At 41.6% G+C, this 22,335-nt stretch overlaps 1 protein-coding gene across 4 annotated transcripts in view; it reads right to left on the minus strand.

Annotated features, from left to right (window-relative positions):
* Nucleotides 1-1,221: 1,221 nt before the first annotated feature.
* Nucleotides 1,222-22,335, minus strand: part of LOC149075991 (dual specificity protein phosphatase 10-like) — a 29,495-nt gene continuing 8,381 nt past the window's right edge. For 2 of the 4 annotated variants that reach the window (XM_089243519.1, XM_089243517.1), the window contains exons 2-5: nucleotides 19,615-19,752; nucleotides 18,481-19,043; nucleotides 5,565-5,942; nucleotides 1,222-4,566 (exon numbers count right to left, since the gene is read on the minus strand). In XM_089243519.1, the coding sequence (XP_089099645.1) occupies nucleotides 4,265-4,566; nucleotides 5,565-5,942; nucleotides 18,481-19,039 (1,239 nt within the window). In that variant the 5' untranslated portion in view covers nucleotides 19,040-19,043; nucleotides 19,615-19,752 and the 3' untranslated portion in view covers nucleotides 1,222-4,264. Of the gene's footprint in view, nucleotides 4,567-5,564; nucleotides 5,943-18,480; nucleotides 19,044-19,184; nucleotides 19,578-19,614; nucleotides 19,753-22,335 lie in introns of those variants that run through there. The other 2 variants (XM_089243518.1, XM_089243520.1) reach the window with 2 other exon arrangements.

Here is a 22,335-nt window from a genome sequence, read left to right on the forward strand (position 1 = left end):
GGGCAATATCGCTCCCGTGGGGATGGAAGCTTTGGATTTAGTATAGGGGCGGCTTGAGTTGGGGGCGATGAGAAGACAAAATTTTTGAAGATTGGGCATGGAAAGGGGCGATGGAACGAAAAGTTTGGGAAACTGGTGTATACTATACGAAAGTGAAATATTGATAAGCAGAACGTCAATTTCGCACAAACTAAATATGGCCAGTTTAGAGAATAATTTTATCAAATAAAAATAATACTAAATAATATAAACTAAATCTTGGACAGACGACCTAGCCTCTTACAGTACTAAATAAATTCAAAATTTATTTTTAAAAGTAATTTTTTTTTCTCTCGTATATGGATAATTCTGCACGCAGAACATGTGGGAAAAGTTGCAGTGTGGAAAAAATATATGTAAATTTCATGATTATTTATAACACTGAAAGTTTCCTTAATTCTGTTGAAAAATGTTTCGTTCAATGTTTTTTTTCAGAAATGAGGAAGCGTTTGTTCACAATAATAAACTTAAATTTATTTTAAAAAATTTGAAATTCCCACGTTAACATCAGTCAGTCTACAAATATAAAAATTGTGGAACAACTGCTGTCCTCTATCTCCTTGATGATAAACTAATAACAAAAAAAAAAAAAAGACTTATGTAGACATATGTAGTTCTTATTTACGCGAATAGATAGCGACTTCTATATCATGCTCGAAATAAATATAGAAATCCCGCGAATTTCTAAACACGAAAAAACATTCGAAGAAACTGTTCGTTCTACCATAATTGTACTAAATTATAATGCACTTTCAGAATTACTGAAATAATTTCAGAATCAATGAATATTCATATTTAATGAAGAAATAGTTCCCGAATTGATGAAATTTTTCATATTTAATTTAAAAAAAAATTATTTTAATGTTTCTCAAAATAAATGAAAATTCATATCTGATGAAAAAATAAAATAACCTCAAAATAAATAAAATATTTCGATAATTTCGGGGCCTCTGTTTGACCCGGGACGCACCCGTTAAGACGTCAATCGTTGTGCGAATATAAATACCGCAGTATGATTTGCTGGACCTCGAGTCTCATGGAAGATTTTTTGGCGCCCCTCCCCCACCTTATTTTGTCTGAAAGGTAAGATTCCCCTACCGTAGATGACCTCGACGGATGTGATGGAAAAAATAATTCCAGATATCACAAGCATTAATTATAAGACGAAAACAATTATTTACTCCATAAATACATTTTATTCAAAAATAAATATTAAATTACAAATGGACAAAGAGAGCATATAATACTCCACTAAATAGAAGGAACTACAATTTTTTGCTCAACTATATTTACATTACACACTTTCTCGCATCCAACAAAAGCACTTTCACAGGCACTAAAAAGAATGACTAAACAAAAAAATATATTACACAATGACTAAAGACCCTATACAGTCATGGTCCCTTTTACCCATACAACGGAATTCATGCAAATATGGCTTGATTTTTTTTATACATACAAAACGAATGAGGCACTTATGGAAATGACTAGAGAATGAAATAGTGAAAACAGATTTAAATGACCTTTTACCAAATCCTTTTAATACATTTTTTAAACTATTCGACTCACAAAGAAAGGGTCCCGAGATGTCGTCTTCAAAAAATTATGAAAAAATTCAAGTACATCCATCTCACCCACAAACAAAAAAAAATTTAAGGCCCGAATACAACTATTGAAGCCGCAAATTATAAAAATGATAAAATTGGCTACTCATCGCCTCTCGCTCTTCTTGGCGATATCCATAAAAAAAAAACTTATTTCCACTTTCTTTTCCTTTCTTTCCTCCAGCTTCTCTTTTGTAGAAACTCTAATTTCTCTTTCTTTGTCTGTGCTATACTTGATCACGTGTCGTTTGAATGACGCCACTCTCACTTTCTAAGGTTGCGGGATTTTTAAATTCATTCTTGGCTGTATTGGCGATCAAAATATTAATACAGTATTTACAACTTTTTTTGCGTGACCAGTAATATTTCCACTACATGTTTTTTGTGAATATTTAAATGAGTAGAATCAGTGGTAATTTTTTCAAGACTTTTTGAAGTCGGACCTTTCCTTCAGACCCTTTCCTTGTTAGAGTAATAAAACTGGACATGTGTTCTAAAGCTATTAAAATTTTTTTGTCGGAAGAATTTTCAAATTTAATTGAAATTTAAGTGCTCAGTACGGTAGGTGAATAATTTATACAGACTTCTTTTTTTTTTCAGTATGGCACAAACACTAGTTATAGAATTTACGATTTAATGCCCGAATTTGGCTTTACACCTTCCTTACGAATTGATTTCTGTTGACGAAAATGAAATACGAACGAAATGAAATAATACACAAAATAATACAGTATTTACAAAATTATGGATTCAGGTGCAGAAATATCAATGCATTTTTAGGAGATTTTAGGCCCTTTCACATGGTTTTCTTGTTTCCACTATGAAACGTCACCGGCGTTTTAGATATTTTCCCGAAAAAATTCACGTGTTTATGGGCAGTGCTTAGTATCTATCTATAAGTCATCTAAAAATTCTCATTTATACAAAATACGTGCATTAATTTTCCCATATTGACCACGTGTAAAATCTTAATCGGAAAATATATTAGTGATTTCGTACTTGCGAAAAATAAATAGAGCTTGTCTATATACTGGGTTAATTATAATACATGGTGAGGTTAAAAATTATATACGTAACAGTTGCCAGACTAAGGAACTTAAATTTCAAGGACGGACATCCTACAAAAGTCATTTTGTCAAATGAGATTTTCTCATTATTTTAAAACAGGGAGTGCACAACGGCCAAATGTGGCCCCCAAGGGGTTCCATCCGGCCCGTGAAAGATGTTCCGAAAAGATAGTATCGATATACACATTGTCAATTATGACCATAATTTTTTTTGAGAAAAAACAATGGCAATCGTGATCTTTACAAAAAATACTAGACTTCTACAATATCACCAAACAAGTTGCTAAAAGCAAGAAAAATCGCCAATTATAGCTAAAATATTCGCCAATGCTGAGAACTGAAGCGCAACTACAGATGATATAAATGGAAATTCATTTCAACGGAAAAAAAGTCCGATACGAAAATGGATCCCATTTTTAAAACGTTTCCACTTTCAACATTTTCCGCTCAGTACGACTCATTTTAGTAGTCCCAACTCTTAATAATACTCATCGAGATTTCCCGTTTAAAGCATTTTCCCCGCTTACAACGTTTTTTCACGACGGTTTTTTTGAAAAACGTTTATAACGCGGGATCCCCTGTATGTAGATTAATATTTATTTCGTTATAAACATCATAATAGGATGTTCAAGCTATGTGAAAATAACCTTAATTTCCCCAGAGATTTCAGTAAAAAATAAAAATTATATAAAAATACTAGAAATCGCTACCCCTACGGAAACATACGAGACTGCACAAATTATCGCCAAAAAAAAAGTTGCCGAAAGTAAGCAAAGTCGCCACCTATCGCTGTAATATTCACCAATGGCGAGAAGAGAAGCGCAAATTGCAGTGAATCTAAATGCATTTCACGAAAAGAAAAACGTTTTCTATGACAAATATGTGAGTGAATATTAAAAAATTCACCGTTATAATTATCGTGATATAATTTGTAAATTATCAAAATAATCTTAATTTCCGATTTTAGTGAAGAATAAAAAAAATTCAAGAAATGCGTTAGTTACACGGGCAAAAAAAAAGACTGCCAAAATTGCTGGAAAATACGGGTCATATGTCACCGTGTAATTTCTTTACAATAGTTTCCGGCCCGCGAGTGGTAGAAATATCGCATATTTGACCCGCGGACTGTTGTGCACCCCTGTTTTAAAACAACTTATGTCGAGTTACAAAAATCCAATCTACGTGTGTTCCGAGCCATAATCTACAAATATTACATCACTATACTACTACCCATTGATTTTTCTGACTTTGAGTCTCAGTCGTATAATATAATAGTGACTCCATCACTGGAAAAACACTGATCACAGGAAACAGAATCAGTTTTTTTGATTTAGGACAGTCTTCATTGAACACGAAGTCAAAAAAGTCAGAGTCTATCTATGTATGGGACCTGGCCAAAATTATGGATCAATTTTTTCTTTGGTCCGTATACATAGAGATCTGTCCATTGAGGTTTGTCGATGGTTCACTTCGACATGTTCGTGTAGGAACAGTGATGACTTTGGTGTTGGTGGTGACGATGATGATGTCGCTATATGGCGATGATCTAATTCATCAACTCACGTTGCACATAACGTCGTTGCTAGTCGAAGAGTAGCCGTTGTTGCCACCGCTGCTGCTGTTGTTATTGTTCGAGTCATTGCCCTGCTTTTGAAGAGATTGTTCGAGTTCGAGCAGTTGGCCCATGAAGTGTAAGTTCGGCGATATGATGGGCCGTTTGCTCTTGACGAGCCTGTAGGCCTCCATGGACGATAGGTGGGTGTAGTACATGACGTAAGCGATCGCTATCGTGGCCGATCTCGATATGCCGGCTTGACAGTGAACCAAGATGGAACTCTCGTGCTTTCTAGCTTCATCTGAAACAGAAATGAATAAAGAAAATTAGTACTCATCTAACGAAGTTTCTTATGTTTTTTTCACATATAATTTCGTCCATTGCAAGCCTTGATATTACCATTACTAATCGATAAAACTAAGGCGACTGCCTACAAATGAGAGCGGACTCGTCGCCCATCTTTGAGTAAAGTGCAGGTTTGTCGACCCAAGTGATGTCTCGGGAATCGTTGAAAGCAAGAAGACAGGGTAAGGAATAGGTCAAAGGGTGTTCAACTTTTAGGGGAAAGTGGGCAACTCTATCGATTTCAAAACGTGTCGCGGGCCACACAATCAAATGATCTCGAACAGAGACGTAGGTTACTTGAGAATTCTGAAGTGTGCCGCGGGTCACGTAAGTGCTCTGGAAAAGTGCCACTTCGCAGGAGCAGATGTTGGGCCGTGCGACCCCTACAACTGCAAGGGGAGCCAAATCCGAGTTGAAAGGGCAAAACAAAGCTTTGTCGATAAAAACACAGTGCTCAACTCCACCAAAAAATAGGTCCCGCACGGGTAAGATTTTTAATCGAGTCGCCACTGCTGTGGTGATCTGTAAATATGCCGCGGGTCACTCAAGTGATCTGTAAATAAAGTGCGGGCCATTTGAATGATCTGTAATGTTTCGCGGGCCACTCGAATGATGTGAAACTGCACCGCCGGTCACTTAAGCGATATGAAAATGTGTCACTTAATTCATTTTTACAAAACTAGATTTGAGGTCGTGGGCCATGAATTGAGGATGTAAGCTCTGGATGAAACTAAGACCCCTTGAGAGGCGGGTGGACTCGTGGTGACTGCGAAACGTGGCAAAACCACGTTTTGGTCAACGTAACATCTTATCGTTAAAAAAAAAAAAGATTCAGAATAAGGAACAGCGATTGGCTATAGCAATAATATTGAAGTCACACTTTTTGCTCCAAGATGGTGGATGAGTCAGCCTGGTATTTCCAAGCAGCTCTGGACAAAACAAGTTACAACTCACCAATGAATTCGAAGGCCTCCTTGAAGTACTGCTTGAGGTTCTGCTGGCAGGAATCGACAGCCGGTATCCTACGGAAGGCGAACCCGACCTTGTCGGAGCAATAGCTTGGAACGTGACTGGTGACGTTGAGGACGTACCCTATGCCCAAGCGTCGCAGCGTGACGATGTCCTCGGCGTCCTTCTCGTTTCCCACGTAGAGAAATGGCAGGACGGCCGTGGCCCGGGCGTTCTTCACTTCCGTTTCGTGGTCAGAAGAAACGAAAGGAAGGCTGCTGATGCCGATCGGGTTCTCGTCGACCGGGGTCGGGGCTCCTGAATTCGGTGGGCTCGATTCCGTGCAGAGCTCGTCGTAGGACCGGTGAAACTCTCTCCAGCCTCCTAAATAAATGAATCCAATAAAACACCATGTAACAACCTTGAGATAACTAAGCAAATGATTGTAAAAATTGTAATTCGACAGAAAGAAATTTGCAGAACCTGACACGTTCCGGTAACCTAATGGGTGCCTTTGTAAAGGGTGAACCTTTTGGTTTACAGCAGGGATTCCCAATTTTTTGTGTTCAAAGTCCCCCTCCCCCATCCTATACCAATGAGACGAAGGTCAGGGACCCGACCACCCTCCTGCCCATAAGATCACTTTAACTAATGATCAAGATTACGGATACTTTTAGAAAATAATATTCAACATACAGTAACAATGCAAAAACAATAAATTGGTTGTTTTCCATCCAAGTTTACGGGCACCATTTGAACCTCTCTAAGGACCCCTGGTTAAGAAACACTGCTTCGAAGGTAAACCTTTTGGTTACAGTGTGTAATTTTTCTATAAAACTTACAGACCTAAAATGGGGAGGCTTAGGGTCTTTGGTCACCTCCTATATACAGTACTGTATATAGGAGGTAGTGCTTTGGTGGCCCCTTTCTGTTTCTGCCTGTCCGTCAATTCACTGGAGGGGTGAATACCCGGTGGTGTGTGATATTGTGCAATGCACATGAAAATTGAACAGTTGTGCCTACAATGACACACACGGCCCCCACGGGGGGAAGGGAGGGGGGCATTGCCCCCCGCCCCCAGTGTCTATAGTGGAGTTGACTCATCTAATGTATATATGTGTATATAAACATCATCATCATCGCACCCCCCCCAGGAATAATGACCGTGCCCCCCAGACTTCCAAGTCTATCCCCGCCTATGTTCTCAACTTTGAACGAATCATACGTGCCCCCCACCCCTTCTCCCGGTGATTCTGGGATATTCTAGGGGGTCACGGGTGAAAAATCAAGTTGAAGTGCCGTGAACGGTTTAATCTGAAATAAAGTTTCCAAAAATATATATTACTTTCAGAATCTATCAAAAGTTTCTATAGAACCTGGGCCATCTTCTTAACCCCAGCATGAGCCGGTGGGGGGGGGGGGGGGGTGCTCATGTACATAATAGGAAATGAGACCCGTAACTATGATTTTGCACTTCGAGTAAGTATGTAAAAATGAAGGTGTACTTTTTCAGCTAATTATGGGTTCTCAGAATATATTTTTCGCCCGGGAGGCCCATGATGTCGAGATGGCATGCATAGAGCATAGAGCTCCAAGGAACCTCACTGAGCTCTAGCCCAGGGGTCAGGATATCGAACTCATTAATAAAATTCTTGTTCACAATAATAAATTTCACTATAAAAATCAATTCAATGAGTAGAATGAGTCTCTTTCTACGGGGGGGGGGGCAAGAGTGGAGATTAAGGGGCTTTGGGAGGAAAAAGTTTAAGAAACACTGGTCTTTGGGGACGGGGGTGAAAACCGAAATCCCTTCAGATGTGCTAAACCTCGAGATTCGTATTCCCTATTATAGATGACATAGTCACTAAATGGAGATGGATAGTGAACGAGGGTGTAACATAACGAGAGTGAACATAGCGTAACGACGAGGGACCCTCCTCCTCTCCATTAGCGGGCAGCACTCCGACAAATGAGGTTTATTGGCCGTGAATGAGCACCGAAGGGGAAGGTTGGGTAGTCATATCTCGCATCCAAATAACACACAAATGGATCGGGACCACCCGTAGAACAAGGGTGCCCCAACCATTAGCGGGGAGTGCGGGCTACTTCATTGGTTTAAAAACGTGTCGTGGGCTACTTAAATGATCGGTGAATGTGCCGCAGATCATTCATGTGACTTGGAACTGTGCCACGGGCCACTTAAGTGATCTGGGAATGTGTTGGGGGCAACTTGAGTGATCTGGAACTGCACCTCAGGCCGCTTAAGTGTTCTGGAACTGTGCCATATATCACATGAGTAATCTGTAAATGTGCCACGTGTAACTTAACTGATCTGAAATTGTGCCGTGGGTCACTCAAGTGATTTGAAAATGTACTGTGGATCACTTAAAGCGATCTGTCGCGGGTTACTCAAATGATCTGCAAATACGTAGAGGGTAACTTAAGTGATTTGGGAATGTGCCGTGGGCCACTTGAGTGAACCAGAACTATGCCGCAAGTAACTTGAGTGGTGTGGAACTGCACCTCGGGCCTCTCAAGTGCTCTGGAACTGTGTCACAGGTCACTCAATATGTCACGAGTCACTCAAGTGATCTGTAAAGGCGCCGGTTAGTTCAATTTTACAAAATTAGATTTGAGGTCAAGGGCCGCATTAGATGACTCCGAGGGCCACGGGCATAGCTTGAGCATATACGCGGTAGAACCATGAAACGCCTCGTTACGTTAGAATCAGACTCATGAAAAAAAAAATGTAACAACACTGAAGTGTGCACATTTAAAATCATGTCGGCATAGTCTTGGATGTTTTCGTATTGTGACCAAAAAGATATTTTTAGGTCTTTGTGGTCGAACGGGGATCGAAAAAAGACTCGTCGCGATCTTCTAGAGCTTCCAAGAAAGGAGCGAGACTCGAATACTAATTGCTTTGGACGCGGCAATCAACGAGTCACTAATATACGATTGCTGGCTGCTGTCGAAGTGCGTTGCGCCACCACGTGTTTCGCGGTGGAAAACAATCGGATGCAAACATCTTTTCTTGGATGGCCATTTGTATTACCGTTGTTTCTGCGAATCACCCTAATAATCCGAGGTCATCGAGAACAGGCTCGGATTTACGGCGACGTTGAAAGCCCGATTTACAAGCGAAAATAGTATAAATATTTTGGATAAATCAGGGACCGGAACTAGAGATTCCTAGGGAGGGGGCAACTGCCCCTTGCGGCGAAATTTAGTGGGTAGCAGTGTTTTAGGGGGGGAAAAAGAACACCGTTATAAAACTATCCAATTTTATAGTTGTGGGGGCGGTAAAAGTCTTGGTTACGGACTTGGGACGAACCTCTGTAAGGCCGGTTTTACAATATAAAAGTTTTCTAAAAATCCTTTTATAAAACTTGAAAAATTCAACCAATATAAGCTTATTGGTTGCATTTGCTCGAATGGGACCTATGAGCTTTATTGGTTGGATTTTTTTAGTTTTATAAAAGGGATTTTATCAAAGTCTTATAGTGTGATACCGGCCTAATACACTAATGCGGTGCACATAAATGTTCTCAGCGCGACTCGATCCTTGACAGAATTTGGCGACGGCCCTAGGAGCCACGATGCGCATTTTCAGAATGGTCTTGATTGATGTGGATTACTGTGGACGTCAAAGATTGTTCTCTAAGCTGGAAGTAGCAACATCACAGCTATTATACTATCGCAAGGGCAGGTTCGTCTTATCGCGTAGCCCTACTCCCGCCATGGCCCCAAAGTGCATAGGTACTCGTAACAAAGACGAGATCTGGACTATCATTTTTGAAAGTAAATACGTAATTTGCAGCCAGGTAATTCCAAAATTAGGTATATGGGGAGGCCAGCAGAACATCATTTCACCCGTGGGACGCTGAGGGTGCTAGGACGGGATACGGAAATTTCACCCCCGATATTTGGCCTTATTTCATTAAATCCACGTTAAGAAAGGTGTAAGAAAAAGTGTTTTTTTGAATGACCTCACTAACTTACACAGTCACTCACCCCTTCAATTGGTCACTCATAGTCACTCACCCCTTCAATTAGTCACTCATAGTCACTCACGCATTCACTTGGTTACTCACCCACTTGGTCACTCAGCCACTCATTTCGTCATTCCCATGGTCAGGGCAGGTGAAATTTCCAGGGGCGAAATACGGGGATGAAGCGGGGATTTTCCGTAAATCGCTAGGGTGGTCTCGGACAAGGGTGACCCGTCGAGATGGACGTTTTCCCGAAAGCAACTTTTGGGGCTCGATTGAAGAATCGAACCGCTATATTCAAAAAGGTGTGTCTATAGTAAAAGGGGCTCTTAACCTTTTGTGTTAGACGGGCCCTTTATGACTATAGAACGAAAGCCAAACACCCCTTTACAGAGGCTTGCTATTATTTAGCACATAATGATGTAAGCTATTTTTTTCCTTCTCTAAGCTCACAACCCCCCCCCCCTCCTCTATTGAACCCCAGAAGGTCCGTGGACCCCTAGTTAAGCCACTACTATGGGCGTATTGCGTTTTGGGACCCGCTGAAGTTCGACGTCACGACTGAATTATGAGATTGACATCATCATCAGTTCCCACGAGATGCAACGCCTATTTATGCATATTACGTAATTTTTTTTTTTTCGTTGGAACACGATGACGTCACCGGAGGAGGTTCGGGATCAAAGTCAGTCACAAAAAACAGTTCGGGATTTTGACGAGTCCAAAAAAAAAAAAAAAACAGCGGCAAATGTACCGCTAGTGATGACGTAATTGGGGCGACACGTATTACAGTACAGTACACTTTGTATGCAGTTTGTTGGATCACTATGGATGACTAATACTACGAAGTGAGAGAGGGTGACGGATTATATTGTGGGAAAGTGATCCCTCCCACCACCAATTGATCCCCATCCCCCCACCGTAATGCAGCTTTCAATCAGTGCGCGTCACGGACACTTTGATTGACATCGGGATGAGGTCACACCTGATATGAATCGATGACGTGATTGAACCGAAACCGGGGCCGCAATTCGGGGGGAAGGGATGTGGTTCTGGTTCCTCGGGCACCCGAATAGGGGGCGCTGAGTTCACTCCTTTCCGTTACTTTTACACGGTTTATTCAACATTATATGTAGGGAAAGCCAACATTCGCGTTTGCCGATAATGACGAAGTATCTGGATAGGGACCCATACGCGGATGCAGGGAGAAGATTGGACGCCCCCCCCCCCCAACCCACGTTCAGTGAAAAAAAATAGTGTTCTTGGCGAAGGTGGGAAGGCAGACGAGAGTAATTAATTATATAAATTGGTACGTTGATACTTCCAGAGGAATTGGACCGTCCGGGCACTGCCCGGGGGACCCAAGTGCAGTGGGATCTCATGAAAATCCAATCTGATTGATATTTTTAAGATTATTTATATGTAAATTGGGGGAGGCAGATATTTTAAATCAAATAGAGGCTTCAGAAAAATCCTTTTGTCCGGGTGCCGATCATGCTTTTGAGAAGCCCCACCCCAAGAAAATGACTACCACATAATGGAGCCAGGGTCTCCCTTAGCTGGGACCTTTGACGGGGGCCCAGGGTAGGTTTTTTTTTTTCACCGGGTTAAATTTAAAACAAATTTATACAGCCAAAAAAAATTAAACGTGATTCATCCCGGACCCCCCCAGGAATGACGTCCCTTTCTGAAAGTGCCCGGGGGGGGGGGGGGGGCTTATCATGTCGTTGAGACAGCCAGAGGTATTATTGTAGCAAACTCGTCAATGTCCAATAAGGGAAACATCATCCATATAAAGATAGGGGTGAAAGAAAAACATTTGATACGTATGAAAAAAAACATATCCACGTGATGGGAGTCCCATCCCATGTTGACATTACGTCATCGCGATGTCTCAGACCCTGACCCCGTGTTGAGAACGGGACGATGATTCACACACACGTTCTCGTTGACGGCAAGGGCGAACTTGTGGAGGTGACTCGTGTTTGGTTCCAACTGATTTCTAAAAAAGAAGCTCCTACTCACTCTTCCCCACGTTACTAAATACGTTCGTTGACTAATTTCTACTATGGATGTGTAGTGAGAGTTGTACTTACTACTCTATTTTTGCGAAGTGGGGGGCACTTGGCAACTTTCAGGTGGATAGAATTTTCAGGTCATCGACATAGGGTCGTTGTTCAACGAGTTCGGGGGCCCAGAATACGAACGTACCTTTTTAAGGGGGGCCGTTTAGACACGGCCGCTACTAGAAACAATGATTATTATGTCACCCGGGGCAATCATTATGCATATTTATGCTATACCAGGGGCGGCTCGAGGTCACCTGCCGTCAGGCTGTAAAGTCTCATGTGCTGCCCCTAAAGACAACCCTGGTGGGAGCCTGAAAGGATTTTTCACCTAGTGGGGGAGAGAACGCTGACTCTAGGATAAACTTGATTTTTTTTTTATCCGTTTAAAACCGTAAACATTGTTCATCCAACAAACCCTTGACCATATGGCCCGCTTTTTAAAGAAATTGTCCTGTATTCTCAAAGGTGAGCCAGACAACTTTTCCACATATTCCAAAATTTGAAAAATTTATGTGTCTAAACAAATGTTTAGACTGCCGCCCTCGTACACCGCATCCCCTGCACCATCGCTTAAGACGCCCCTGCTTTGTACCATACCATGACAGCATTGTATGGTGAAAGGCAGCTAAATTGTACAGCCCCAGATGGTAAAGCCATAAATCTATATCCAACTAGAGAGCCAGAGACTAGGTCAGTAAGTAACCTAGAGAGTTTACAAGCATGTCTCTAATCAAGAAAGTGTACGTTTATGAGAGTGACCGAAAGAGGGACTTAGAAGCGTATATACAAGGACAGATAGGCTAAGCGAGCCATATAGCTCAGGGCGACAAATTTGAGGAATGCATGGTTTAGGAAATTAGACTAGAATGGGAGAAGGGCTGAGAAATTAGTGATATTGGGATATTCTAAGGGGGGGGGGGCAAGGGTGGTGAAAGGGAAGCCATCGCAGTTGTTTAAGAGAGGGCCCAGGAACCTACCTCTTCAGTAAATTTAATGTGAAAATAGAAGTATCATTTGAGCCCCCCCCCCCCCAGCGGGGCTAACGCCTCGTCAACTCTACCTTTGTTGGGGAGGGGGCTGGCGCATGCCCCAGTCACAGGAAGACCAGCTCCCTCCAATTCCTTAATTGCTACTTTTTAATTGTTATGCTCATGTCGAAGTCGGGGCTCTGCCAAGAGCGTCAAATTTCTATCTTCGTATCTCGGAAAATCCGTAAGTCGGACAATGGCTGCTTTTGTATAGATAAGAGTCAATAATCCCAAGCACCAAGAAAATTCGGTTTCTGAGTCCAAGCCAGTAGGGGCGGGGGGTGCTAACCAGGGCCGCAACTAGGAGGGAGCAGGGATGGGTCTGGTGCTCCGAGCGCTGAACCAGAAGGGGGCGCCGAATTCACCTTTTAACTGCTTCTTCCACATTACAAGGGGCGCCGAAATGCCGGCTTTCCCCGGGTGACAAAATATCTAGTTGCGACCCTGGGGTTGACGAACTTAAGTTGAAGAGAAATGAAAATTTAAATTTAAAAAAATGATTCATGAATCGTATTTTGCCACAAGATGGAGACGTCTTTTCCACGTTAGGATTCCCTCTCAATTCAAAAGGGCGCTAGAGTCCATTATATACATTTCGAACGGGCGTCGAAGATATATTTTACACACATTACCGTCTACGGCTTGGAAGTAAGTAACACCAGTGTGTGTGTGTGTGTGTGTGCGTGTGTGTATGACACAGAAAGAAGAAAAGTGTCAACAATTGTTATTTCTCATTTTCCCTCAGGTTGACGTCACTGCAACGTCACGGCCATGATCCTCGCCTCGAAATGAATTTCCCACTTGCAGTCAATATTTTTGTTATTACAAAAGAATATGTGGCAACAATGACGTGAAAATTGCTTTTCGTTAGCATTTATAAAAGAAATCGGATGTATATCGTAATATTGCGGTTAACGCGTTAATACGTCGTGGGAAGGTCAAGGAGGGAAACAAAAAAGTGCATACTTTCTGTTGATATACAAGATCTAACTGATAGTGTTATAAATATGAAATTAAAACTAGAGAGGAGATCGTAATATGCATTATACCGGAGCCCCCCCCCCCCCACGAATATCGGGAGGGAGGGCGTTCCTAAATGCATTGCCACAACGAAGGCAGTTCGGACAGTGGTCTAGCCCGAGGGCCCGAGAAGATTTTAATTTTTTTTCACGCTATTAATCAACTTAAGAGATGATCGTGAAAAGTCTAGCGTTGGGGAAGCCCTTCAAAGATCCCCGCTAGGCCCTGCTGCTTTACACTTTTCAAATTCCCCTACATAAGTTTACACGGGAATAATGCAAACAACCTAAAATTCCTTTATAACGAAGTGATTTCTCCGGTCTCTTGGAGTTCGTTATAATGGGATTCGACTGTATTTTCCTATTCTTCAAAGCAAGAACAGAATCCCAGAATAAAAAATGGGAGTGGTCCATGCCATCGACACGGCCGCAAGTTCGGTCAGAAATATGTAATTCTCATTACGTTATGCTGCAGGACGACCATCTTGTTGCCCAAAATTGATGAATACCTCAACTTTCTCAGATTTTTGAATTCGGATATTTCTGCAAATATTGCACCTGGAAAAGTGGACATTTTTCTGCTGGCATCAAGAGAGACAAGGCAACAAATTTCTAATTGGGTTTTTGGACAAAGAATGTCGATATAAATTTTTCTTTATTGCAATAACTATGCACAACATGAATGACGTATCTGAAGTTCCTGACTTCGCACATGTATATTCCGCAAGAATGACTTTAATATCCGTCACCGTTTTCTTGATATCCCATTTTGAAACCGTCAGTAGATTGTGGCACACTCTTGTGTAAGCGTATAAATCACGACCGATTTTCCCGGAATGTCGTTGAAGAATTTTATGCCGGGGAAGACGTAATCACGTCGAAGTTGGATCATTAGCTGTACGAACCCCGGGCTGATTAAAATCGGGATATATATATGCAATAAGCTAACCCAGGGGAGCCCAGGGTACCACCAAGTAGTTGCAGCCCTGATTCACATCTAAAAATAAATAAAAATGGGACTTTTCTAGTATAACTCACTTCGAACACAAAGAGGACAAATAAAAAGCCGTCAAAGTCAACGACGACGTGACGAATTCTACAAGTAGGGTGGACGGGGGGGGGGGGGGTAATCCACATGAATACCGTTATAAGTGACGATAGGGACAGGAGGGAAGTACTGTATACAGTTCTGATCTGTCCCCCAATCACGCTAACTCCATAACCAAACTACTATGGATCTTTGATGACATAGCGGGGAAGTGGGGAGTTACGCGTGACCCGACGAGCCCTACACGGGCTAAAAGCAACATCCATGAGCAAGAGTTGGTAACGGTCGCAAATGATGACGAATTGAATGATTCAATGGCTTCGAGATGGGGGAGAGGGAATGGATATGCAACTCACAGGTTATGAATCACTCAAACGGGAGCTCTATTTTTTTTTTTTTCAGCTGGAGGTGAGCTGAGTAATAACGGGAGTTCGTTATTGTAATAAAGAGCGGGTGATATCACCGTCGTCAGATAACAATTAGTCCAATTAGTGGGAGATCTAGGTTATCAAAAAACCTCTCTAAAGGGTATTTCTGTAAAATAAAATGACCACCTACATTGTAGGGCCATTTATCCGGAATTTAGGGCCCGAGAAACTTCTTTTTTATATACAGTCGAATCCCGTTTAAACGAATACCGTTATAGCGAAAATCTCGTTTTAGCGAACCCTTGGAGTTCGTTATAGCGGGATTTGACTGTATATATAAGAGAAAGGTCAGGCATTTTAAGAACGGTACACGTCGCCAACTTCAGACAAATCTCCCCGGATCCGCTCCTGCTTAACATGCTGATAAGTGGGATGCACGGGTCCCACAAGAGTGAAAATGGGGCCGAAAAATCGTTTAAATTTTTATTCATTCTGTTTTTTTTATTAATGTTTTTATTCATCACTCAAAACCTCTCCCCGTTATTGACGATTCGATTCTGTGTTTTTACCACCAGGGCCGTAACTAGATGCTTGGTCAGGCGGGGGGCAAGCACGCATTTTGGCGCACCCTTTTAATATTGAAGGAGAGGTTGTAGGGTGAAATTTGTGGCGCCCCTTTGGTACGGCGCCCGGGGCACCAGACCCACCTACTCTCCCCCTGTTGTGGCCTTGTTTACCGCCCGAAGAAATTCCATCCAGGAAGCCGAAAAAGGGTCCGAAAAATGCCTGGGGGGGGGGGGTGTTGAAGCTAGACCAGTTAAAGCAGTATAGGGCAATAAATAGTAACAGCAAACTATACTCATGACCTTACAATGTATTTGTGGGATTTGAAATTGAAGGGGGAAAAACACTAAAACGGATATTCCCAGAAAAACTAATTCCTCGAGGTTCGGTTTGACCACGATTGTCGATAGAGCCTGGGCCGTGTACGGTTTAAAAAGAAAATGAAAAGATACGGTATGACCAATGTTAAGGAACAAGGGTGGGGTTGACAGGTCTCCAGCCCGGAACCCGGGATGATTCTCATAACTTTTTTTCCGCGCAATAAATTTACTACAGAGTGGCTCTTGAAGACTGGCATGGGGCCTGCCTAAGATGCCAGTCTGGGGGGGGGGGGGGGAGCTGCTGCCAAATGTAGGGAGCCATGGTGTTTTCAACCGAAATATTCATCCAAATAAACATCTCTTAGTCCATCATAGAACCGTGATACAGTATTACTCAGTTATGGGTCTTTCGGGCTTGAGTCAAGGCTCAAGAACTTGACAAATGTCTCATCCGACGGACAACGCACTCCCAGATGGGGGTTTTCCTTTTCCACCGCTGTTCATTACCGATATCATGACCTCATGACCACCGTCATCAAACGCATGCTCATGTCATTCATTTAGGAATTCGGTGACTATCCCACACAACCTCAACTGCGCCTCATGTCAGACTGCGTTCAATGTACAGCAGACCAATACGCGATTGTAGTCCGTCTCGTGACACAATGACGAATCGAAGATGGCGCATTTTTTTGAACAGCCATAATATTAATCGTGGAAGATCATCAGGTGTCCTTGGCAATGGCGTATAAGAAACGAAATGAAAAAAAAACCCCGCGGTTGTGTGTCTCTCTCTCAAGGCCGAGGACCTGCAAAACTGCTATTGGAGTACGTATGGCGCACGGCCGAATCGAGGCTTATACATATAACATTTGGGGGAGGGGGGAGAGCGCCATGGAAAACTATTAAAAAAAAAGTTCAACATACCACAACAAGGGATTTCCCCATATTAGGGATTGAGCAGGTGAAGGAAAGAAAATAAGTTTCACTTTTTTGTGTGATTTTTTGTGGTCACAAAAACCAGGATGCGGTTTACGAACTCTCAGCGTAACTTCAGGTCCTTAACACTTCACAGGTCCCACACGATATTGATATTCACCAAGTACTATATTTGCAAGAAGAATGGAAATCATAAAATCTCGTTTGAGATACTCCATACGCCACTCTTCAGAAAATTCTGTGACTAATTATGATCTTGGGGATTACATTGAAGAGAGATTCAAAAGTGGGCAATTCAGCAACAAAGCTCTATATTTCTCGAGACGATTGTTATAATTTTTTGTTTTCTCAGATTGTAAATTCACCATAGAGAGGTCCGTAGAAAATCTGTTCTGACGGCCCACAATAGATCACAGACTTGGGGAGCCCTGCTACACAGATTCGCCGAAATGAAAAAAACATTGGGGGCTGAAAGTTGCCAAAGTTGTTTATAAAGATTCGTACCCTTATGTGGGGGGGGGGGGGGTGTTGCATTGTATATTCATTAAAGTTCAGCCTACCCCCCCCCCCCCCCCCCTTCATTCTGTGAATACCGAAGGGTTCTTGGAACGTGCTTATTGGAAAACATTGCTCAATTGATGGCAGATGGCAGCACTACAAGAAGTATTACACAGTAACAAACTTTCATGTTATTTTCACACAATCTAAACGCACATTTTCGGGCATGACTCTAGTCTTATTCGACCACCTGCTTATATCTCTTCATTGAGACAGAGCGGCGGGCCATGATCTGGTTAGGAGGGAAACTGCTCTGTATGTGGAAAAATACATATGAATTAATGAAGAAGTAGTTTTTAGACGTAGGAATTTTTGTGACGATAGCGAAGGCTCGAGGCCTCTAAAGCCCGATTTTGTATATATATTCCGCGGGAAGGGAGGAATTTTTAATATACGGCAAGCATGGAATTAACTATGACATTTATTAAGCTGAGAAATGCTAAAAAATACTTACACAAAAAATATGAAAATGATAGAAATCCCCATTGAAATTAATGCCTTCAATAATTTTGGGTACCTCTTGTTTGAGACTCGGGGCCTACCCTTTAAAGACTTCAGAGTAGGAATAAAGCCTAATATATATTCTGAGTTTAAATTAATTAAATTCTGAGTTTCGAATAGGAGGGAATCACTCATTGGAATCGTTGATATTCGTAAAAGGCCAAAGTCAAAGACGAACATTAATGACTAGTTCAGAGCTGGACAAATCGCAAAGAAATTTAGTCACCACAAAACATTTTTAGGCTCCAAAATATTTTTACCCGGAGGAAAAGGTCCAAAAATAATGCTTATTTTGACTTTTTCAGGGTATAATTGGCATGTTAGCAGATATATACTGCTATAAATTCCAAACATTTTGTGCTGTTCTTAGCACGCGATTTAATGACTACACAAAAGAAACTTTAGGCGCCAATACAAACTTTTTAGTCGCCATGGTGACCTGGCGCCTGGGATTTGTCCAGCCCTGGTGTAGTTCTATTTTATAAGGTTTAACAATCGAAAAATAGGCTCGCTTACCTTCAAGAAGAGCAGGCCTGGCACCCATCTCCCATAGAGCCGAAACAACTGGCTTCAGATGGTGCTCGTCCGTGAGCTGGTCCACGTCACTTGTGCACTCGTCGTACACAACCACTTCCGTTCCTTTGCAGTCTCTGAGAATCTCTTTGGCTTTCGTGTCCGGCACGAGATCGGCGACGTCGATCTTACCGAACTGTAACCTCCTTCGGGTGATCCTGTCGGAACACCTCAAGGAGACAGCTGTCCTTATCCGCCCGCGACCAAAAGCCAAACTCGGCCGGCAGTCCAACACCAGAGGCGGACAGTCGGCGTCTTTCTCGAGCGCCGACGCAAGTTCCGAAATCGGCAGTAACCGCACGTGATCGGACATGTCTTTCTTGTCGCACCTGCCGCTCATGACGGACGGCCTTCGTCGTCCCGGGGACAACAGATTCGACGGAGTTTTCCTCGACGGCAGGTAGAGCATCTGAGGTCTTGTACGCCTGTGGTGCTCGGATAACATCATCATCGAATCTCCTGGGTACTGTATTTCAACACCTCCGGACATAATGGAGGGCATCCCACTAGAGAAAGAGAGGAGGTGACAAAATGAGATAAATTAAGCAACCACAAAACATTGGGGTGTAACCAAAACACGTGTGGTTGAAATTAATATTCATACAGAAGGATATACACAAACAAACACATCAGAACTATTCTCGCACCTCGATTCTAGACACCATTCTGCTGTGATACATTCAATGAGAAGACATCAACTGGCGCGTTGCAACACGAGTTAAAGGATACACATATACCCACACTATCACACCTCTAGACACCATTCTGTTCTTTTGATACATCCAATTAGACGGCACGTTACAATGGTGTCGGAACCGGGGTTGCTCGGGCACCCATGATAATAAATTTCATGGGTCTGATCCAGGGCCGGAACTAGAGGGGGCAGGTGGGCAACTGTCCCAGGCGGAAAAATTTTGGGGGCGGCAGTTTTAGATGGGAAGAAAGAACACCGTTATAAAATTATCGAATTTTAAAAGTTGTGGGCGGCACAATAATGTTTGCCCCGGGCGGCAGAAATCCCAGTTACCGCCTCGGTCTGAGCACACAAAATGATTTTCAGAAATCAAAATTTCCTACCTAAAGATCAAGACGAGCTACCACAAGTTCCAAACACTTCTGATGCCCCCTCGCACGTTACATGAGCTTCGAGCACCAAACGGTTGCAATAATCATTCCTTTATGGCGCACAGGAAGTTACCAGCTGGTAAGAGTTTCCTAAAAGAGAAAATTCTTCTACTTATATATGGAGTAAAAGCAAAACAGATGACATATGTAGACCATCTGCAGCAAAAAAGGACCCCAACAAAAAATGTGTGTGGATGTGGACGGAAAAATCTCCCTCAACATCATCCCCACTTTTTAGACAATGACGTCACAGGAAGAGGAGAGGCTCTCTCTACACACACTCACACATATGTATGAGTCATAATGTCGGGGACGGAACGTTCGAACTTCCGTGACCCTCTTCTCCTCAAGACATCTGCCTATCTTCCCTCAGAAACTTTCTTGAATCAGTCAGTCGGCCATCACCCAAAAACGAAAAAAAAACCATATTTCTAAGAGGCACGAGTACGGAAATTGCCCAAAACTAATACCATTGAACTTACAAGTGATGTTGAAATCGGATCCAACTTGAGGAGTCACATGAGGTCACCCCCGAAAGATTTGAGCGTTTTTGTTCTATACATGTTCAGCTGCTGCTCCAGGGGCGTAGCCAGACATTTCGTTCGGGGGGGGACCACTTTCATTTTGGGGGGGGGGGACCAAACTGACAAAACAATGGATTTGGCCATCTTTTAACCTTTTTTCGGTCATTTTTTCACATTTCGGGGGGGGGGGGACCAGACCCCCAAGTCCCCCCCCCCTCGCTACGCCCTTGTGCTGCTCTATATCTAAGTATCTTATTCAAAATTAACTTTCGTAATGCCACAAGGTGAAGTTGAACGTAATTTTAGAGCATATGCAAAACGCATATTTCAGAAGAACAATGAGTTTTTTCCCCCTCGAGAGCTCTCTTCACTAACTTCATTTCCCACAATTGGTAAGTTTTCAACGATATTAACAATTTTATTTCATCTTTGGCATCGTTTTTGGTAATGACTGGCGATTTTCCGGCGATATTAGAAACAATTTAGCAATTTTATTTGCGCCTTTGACATCATTTTGGACAATGGTTGGTGATTCATGTAATTTCCTTGAGGAAATATGGCCAGCCAATTATAAAAGCGTATTTCAGGTTTAGGCTTTTTACGGCATATTTTAAGTTTTTTTTCGGGCAAAACTGCATTTTTTATGGAGCATATTCTGTCGGTTTTTAGGTTCTGAAAATTCTAGCCCTATTAATGACGCCTCGAATGAATCAACAGGTAGATGATCTCGCGAAGTTTTAATTTCGGAGTTATACAATATCCGCTGTCCAGAACTGAATTAATGCGCGATCAAACTAACATAAATAAATATTTTTCTTAAATTCAAAGAATTTCGTTTATTTAAATCAATTTAGAATGATATAAATTTAGCTTCAAAGTGCTCTCTCCAGCTATCGTTTCGAGTGTTATTGAAAACAGCTTTTCCTTCTTCCAATGCGTCCCGGAAAACCCAGAATGATGACCCCTCTTTCATTGAAGATAAGGATTAGAGGAAGAAATCAAAGAAAGTCTAAAATTAACGAATCAAAATTTGGCAGAGATTTTAAACATTCTAAATATAGATTACAAACATTTCCTGAAACTTAGAAAAAAAAAATGAACGGGTCGATAGTCAATGTATGTGACATCATCTGAAACACAAGAGAAAGACCCATTTTTCTTGTGTCACTGAAAATTCTATGAGATATGCTGGGATGTTTTATCTTGTTGACCATACTGACTTTCATTCTTCGGAAAAATTCACTTCTTCATTTTTCAGAAACTCATGAAAACATTTTTTAGAAATTCATGAAAACATTTTTTTAGAAATTCATTAAAAACTTTTTTAGAAATTCAGTAATTCATTTTTCAGAAATTGAATTTTTTCTTTACGGAAAAAAAATTCATGCTTAAGAAATTCATTTCTTTCTTTTTCGGAAATTGTTCTTCCATAAATATTTTATCAGAATTCAATTTTCATGATTAATCATAAAATTCAATTTTAGAATTTTTTTCAATTCTTCATTTTCTTCCCTTTTTCGGAAATTCATTTTTTTTTCTTTTTCAGAAATTCATTTCTTCCCCTTTGGGGAAATTTAATTCTTCATGTGGGAAAAAAAATACAATAATTTGGTGGATTTCGAAAATTCTACAACGACGAAACCTCAAAAACACACCGAAAGTAATCAAATCACGAGAAAAAAAAAAATTCAGTTAAAAAAATATCTTGCACAAATTTTTTTCCCACGTGAAACTTTTAAAATGACCCGAAAAATTTCTCCTTCCATAACCCGGAGACAAATTTTATCCGATGATAAAATCTGCTCATAAAAAGCATCATTCCCATTATACGGCCTAGATTTTCAACTCATAATACTGCTTGCTATACGATCTGTGCGTGTTATAACATCCTTGACTAGCTAAAAGGAAAAAAAAAAAAAATCTAGAGAGAATTCTCTAGCAATCAATCTGGTTCTGTGAGCACGCACCTTTCAAGGCAGCCTTGTGATGACTCACTCATTCATTATATGACTTTTTTTCTTTTCTTTTTCAAAGTGGCGGCAGCAGCGAGTGAACAAACAGCCTTGGCATGAAAAAAGAAAAGATGGCAAAACGAAACAAAAAATGCCCAAAGAAGCTCGAGATCGAGTTTTCTCTCTTCTCTCATCTT

Source organism: Pholcus phalangioides, unplaced genomic scaffold (assembly GCF_987345545.1).
Source record: "Pholcus phalangioides strain wild (caught in Gottingen) unplaced genomic scaffold, Ppha-v1.0 ptg000015l_1, whole genome shotgun sequence".
NCBI classification, from domain to species: Eukaryota; Metazoa; Arthropoda; class Arachnida; order Araneae; family Pholcidae; genus Pholcus; species Pholcus phalangioides.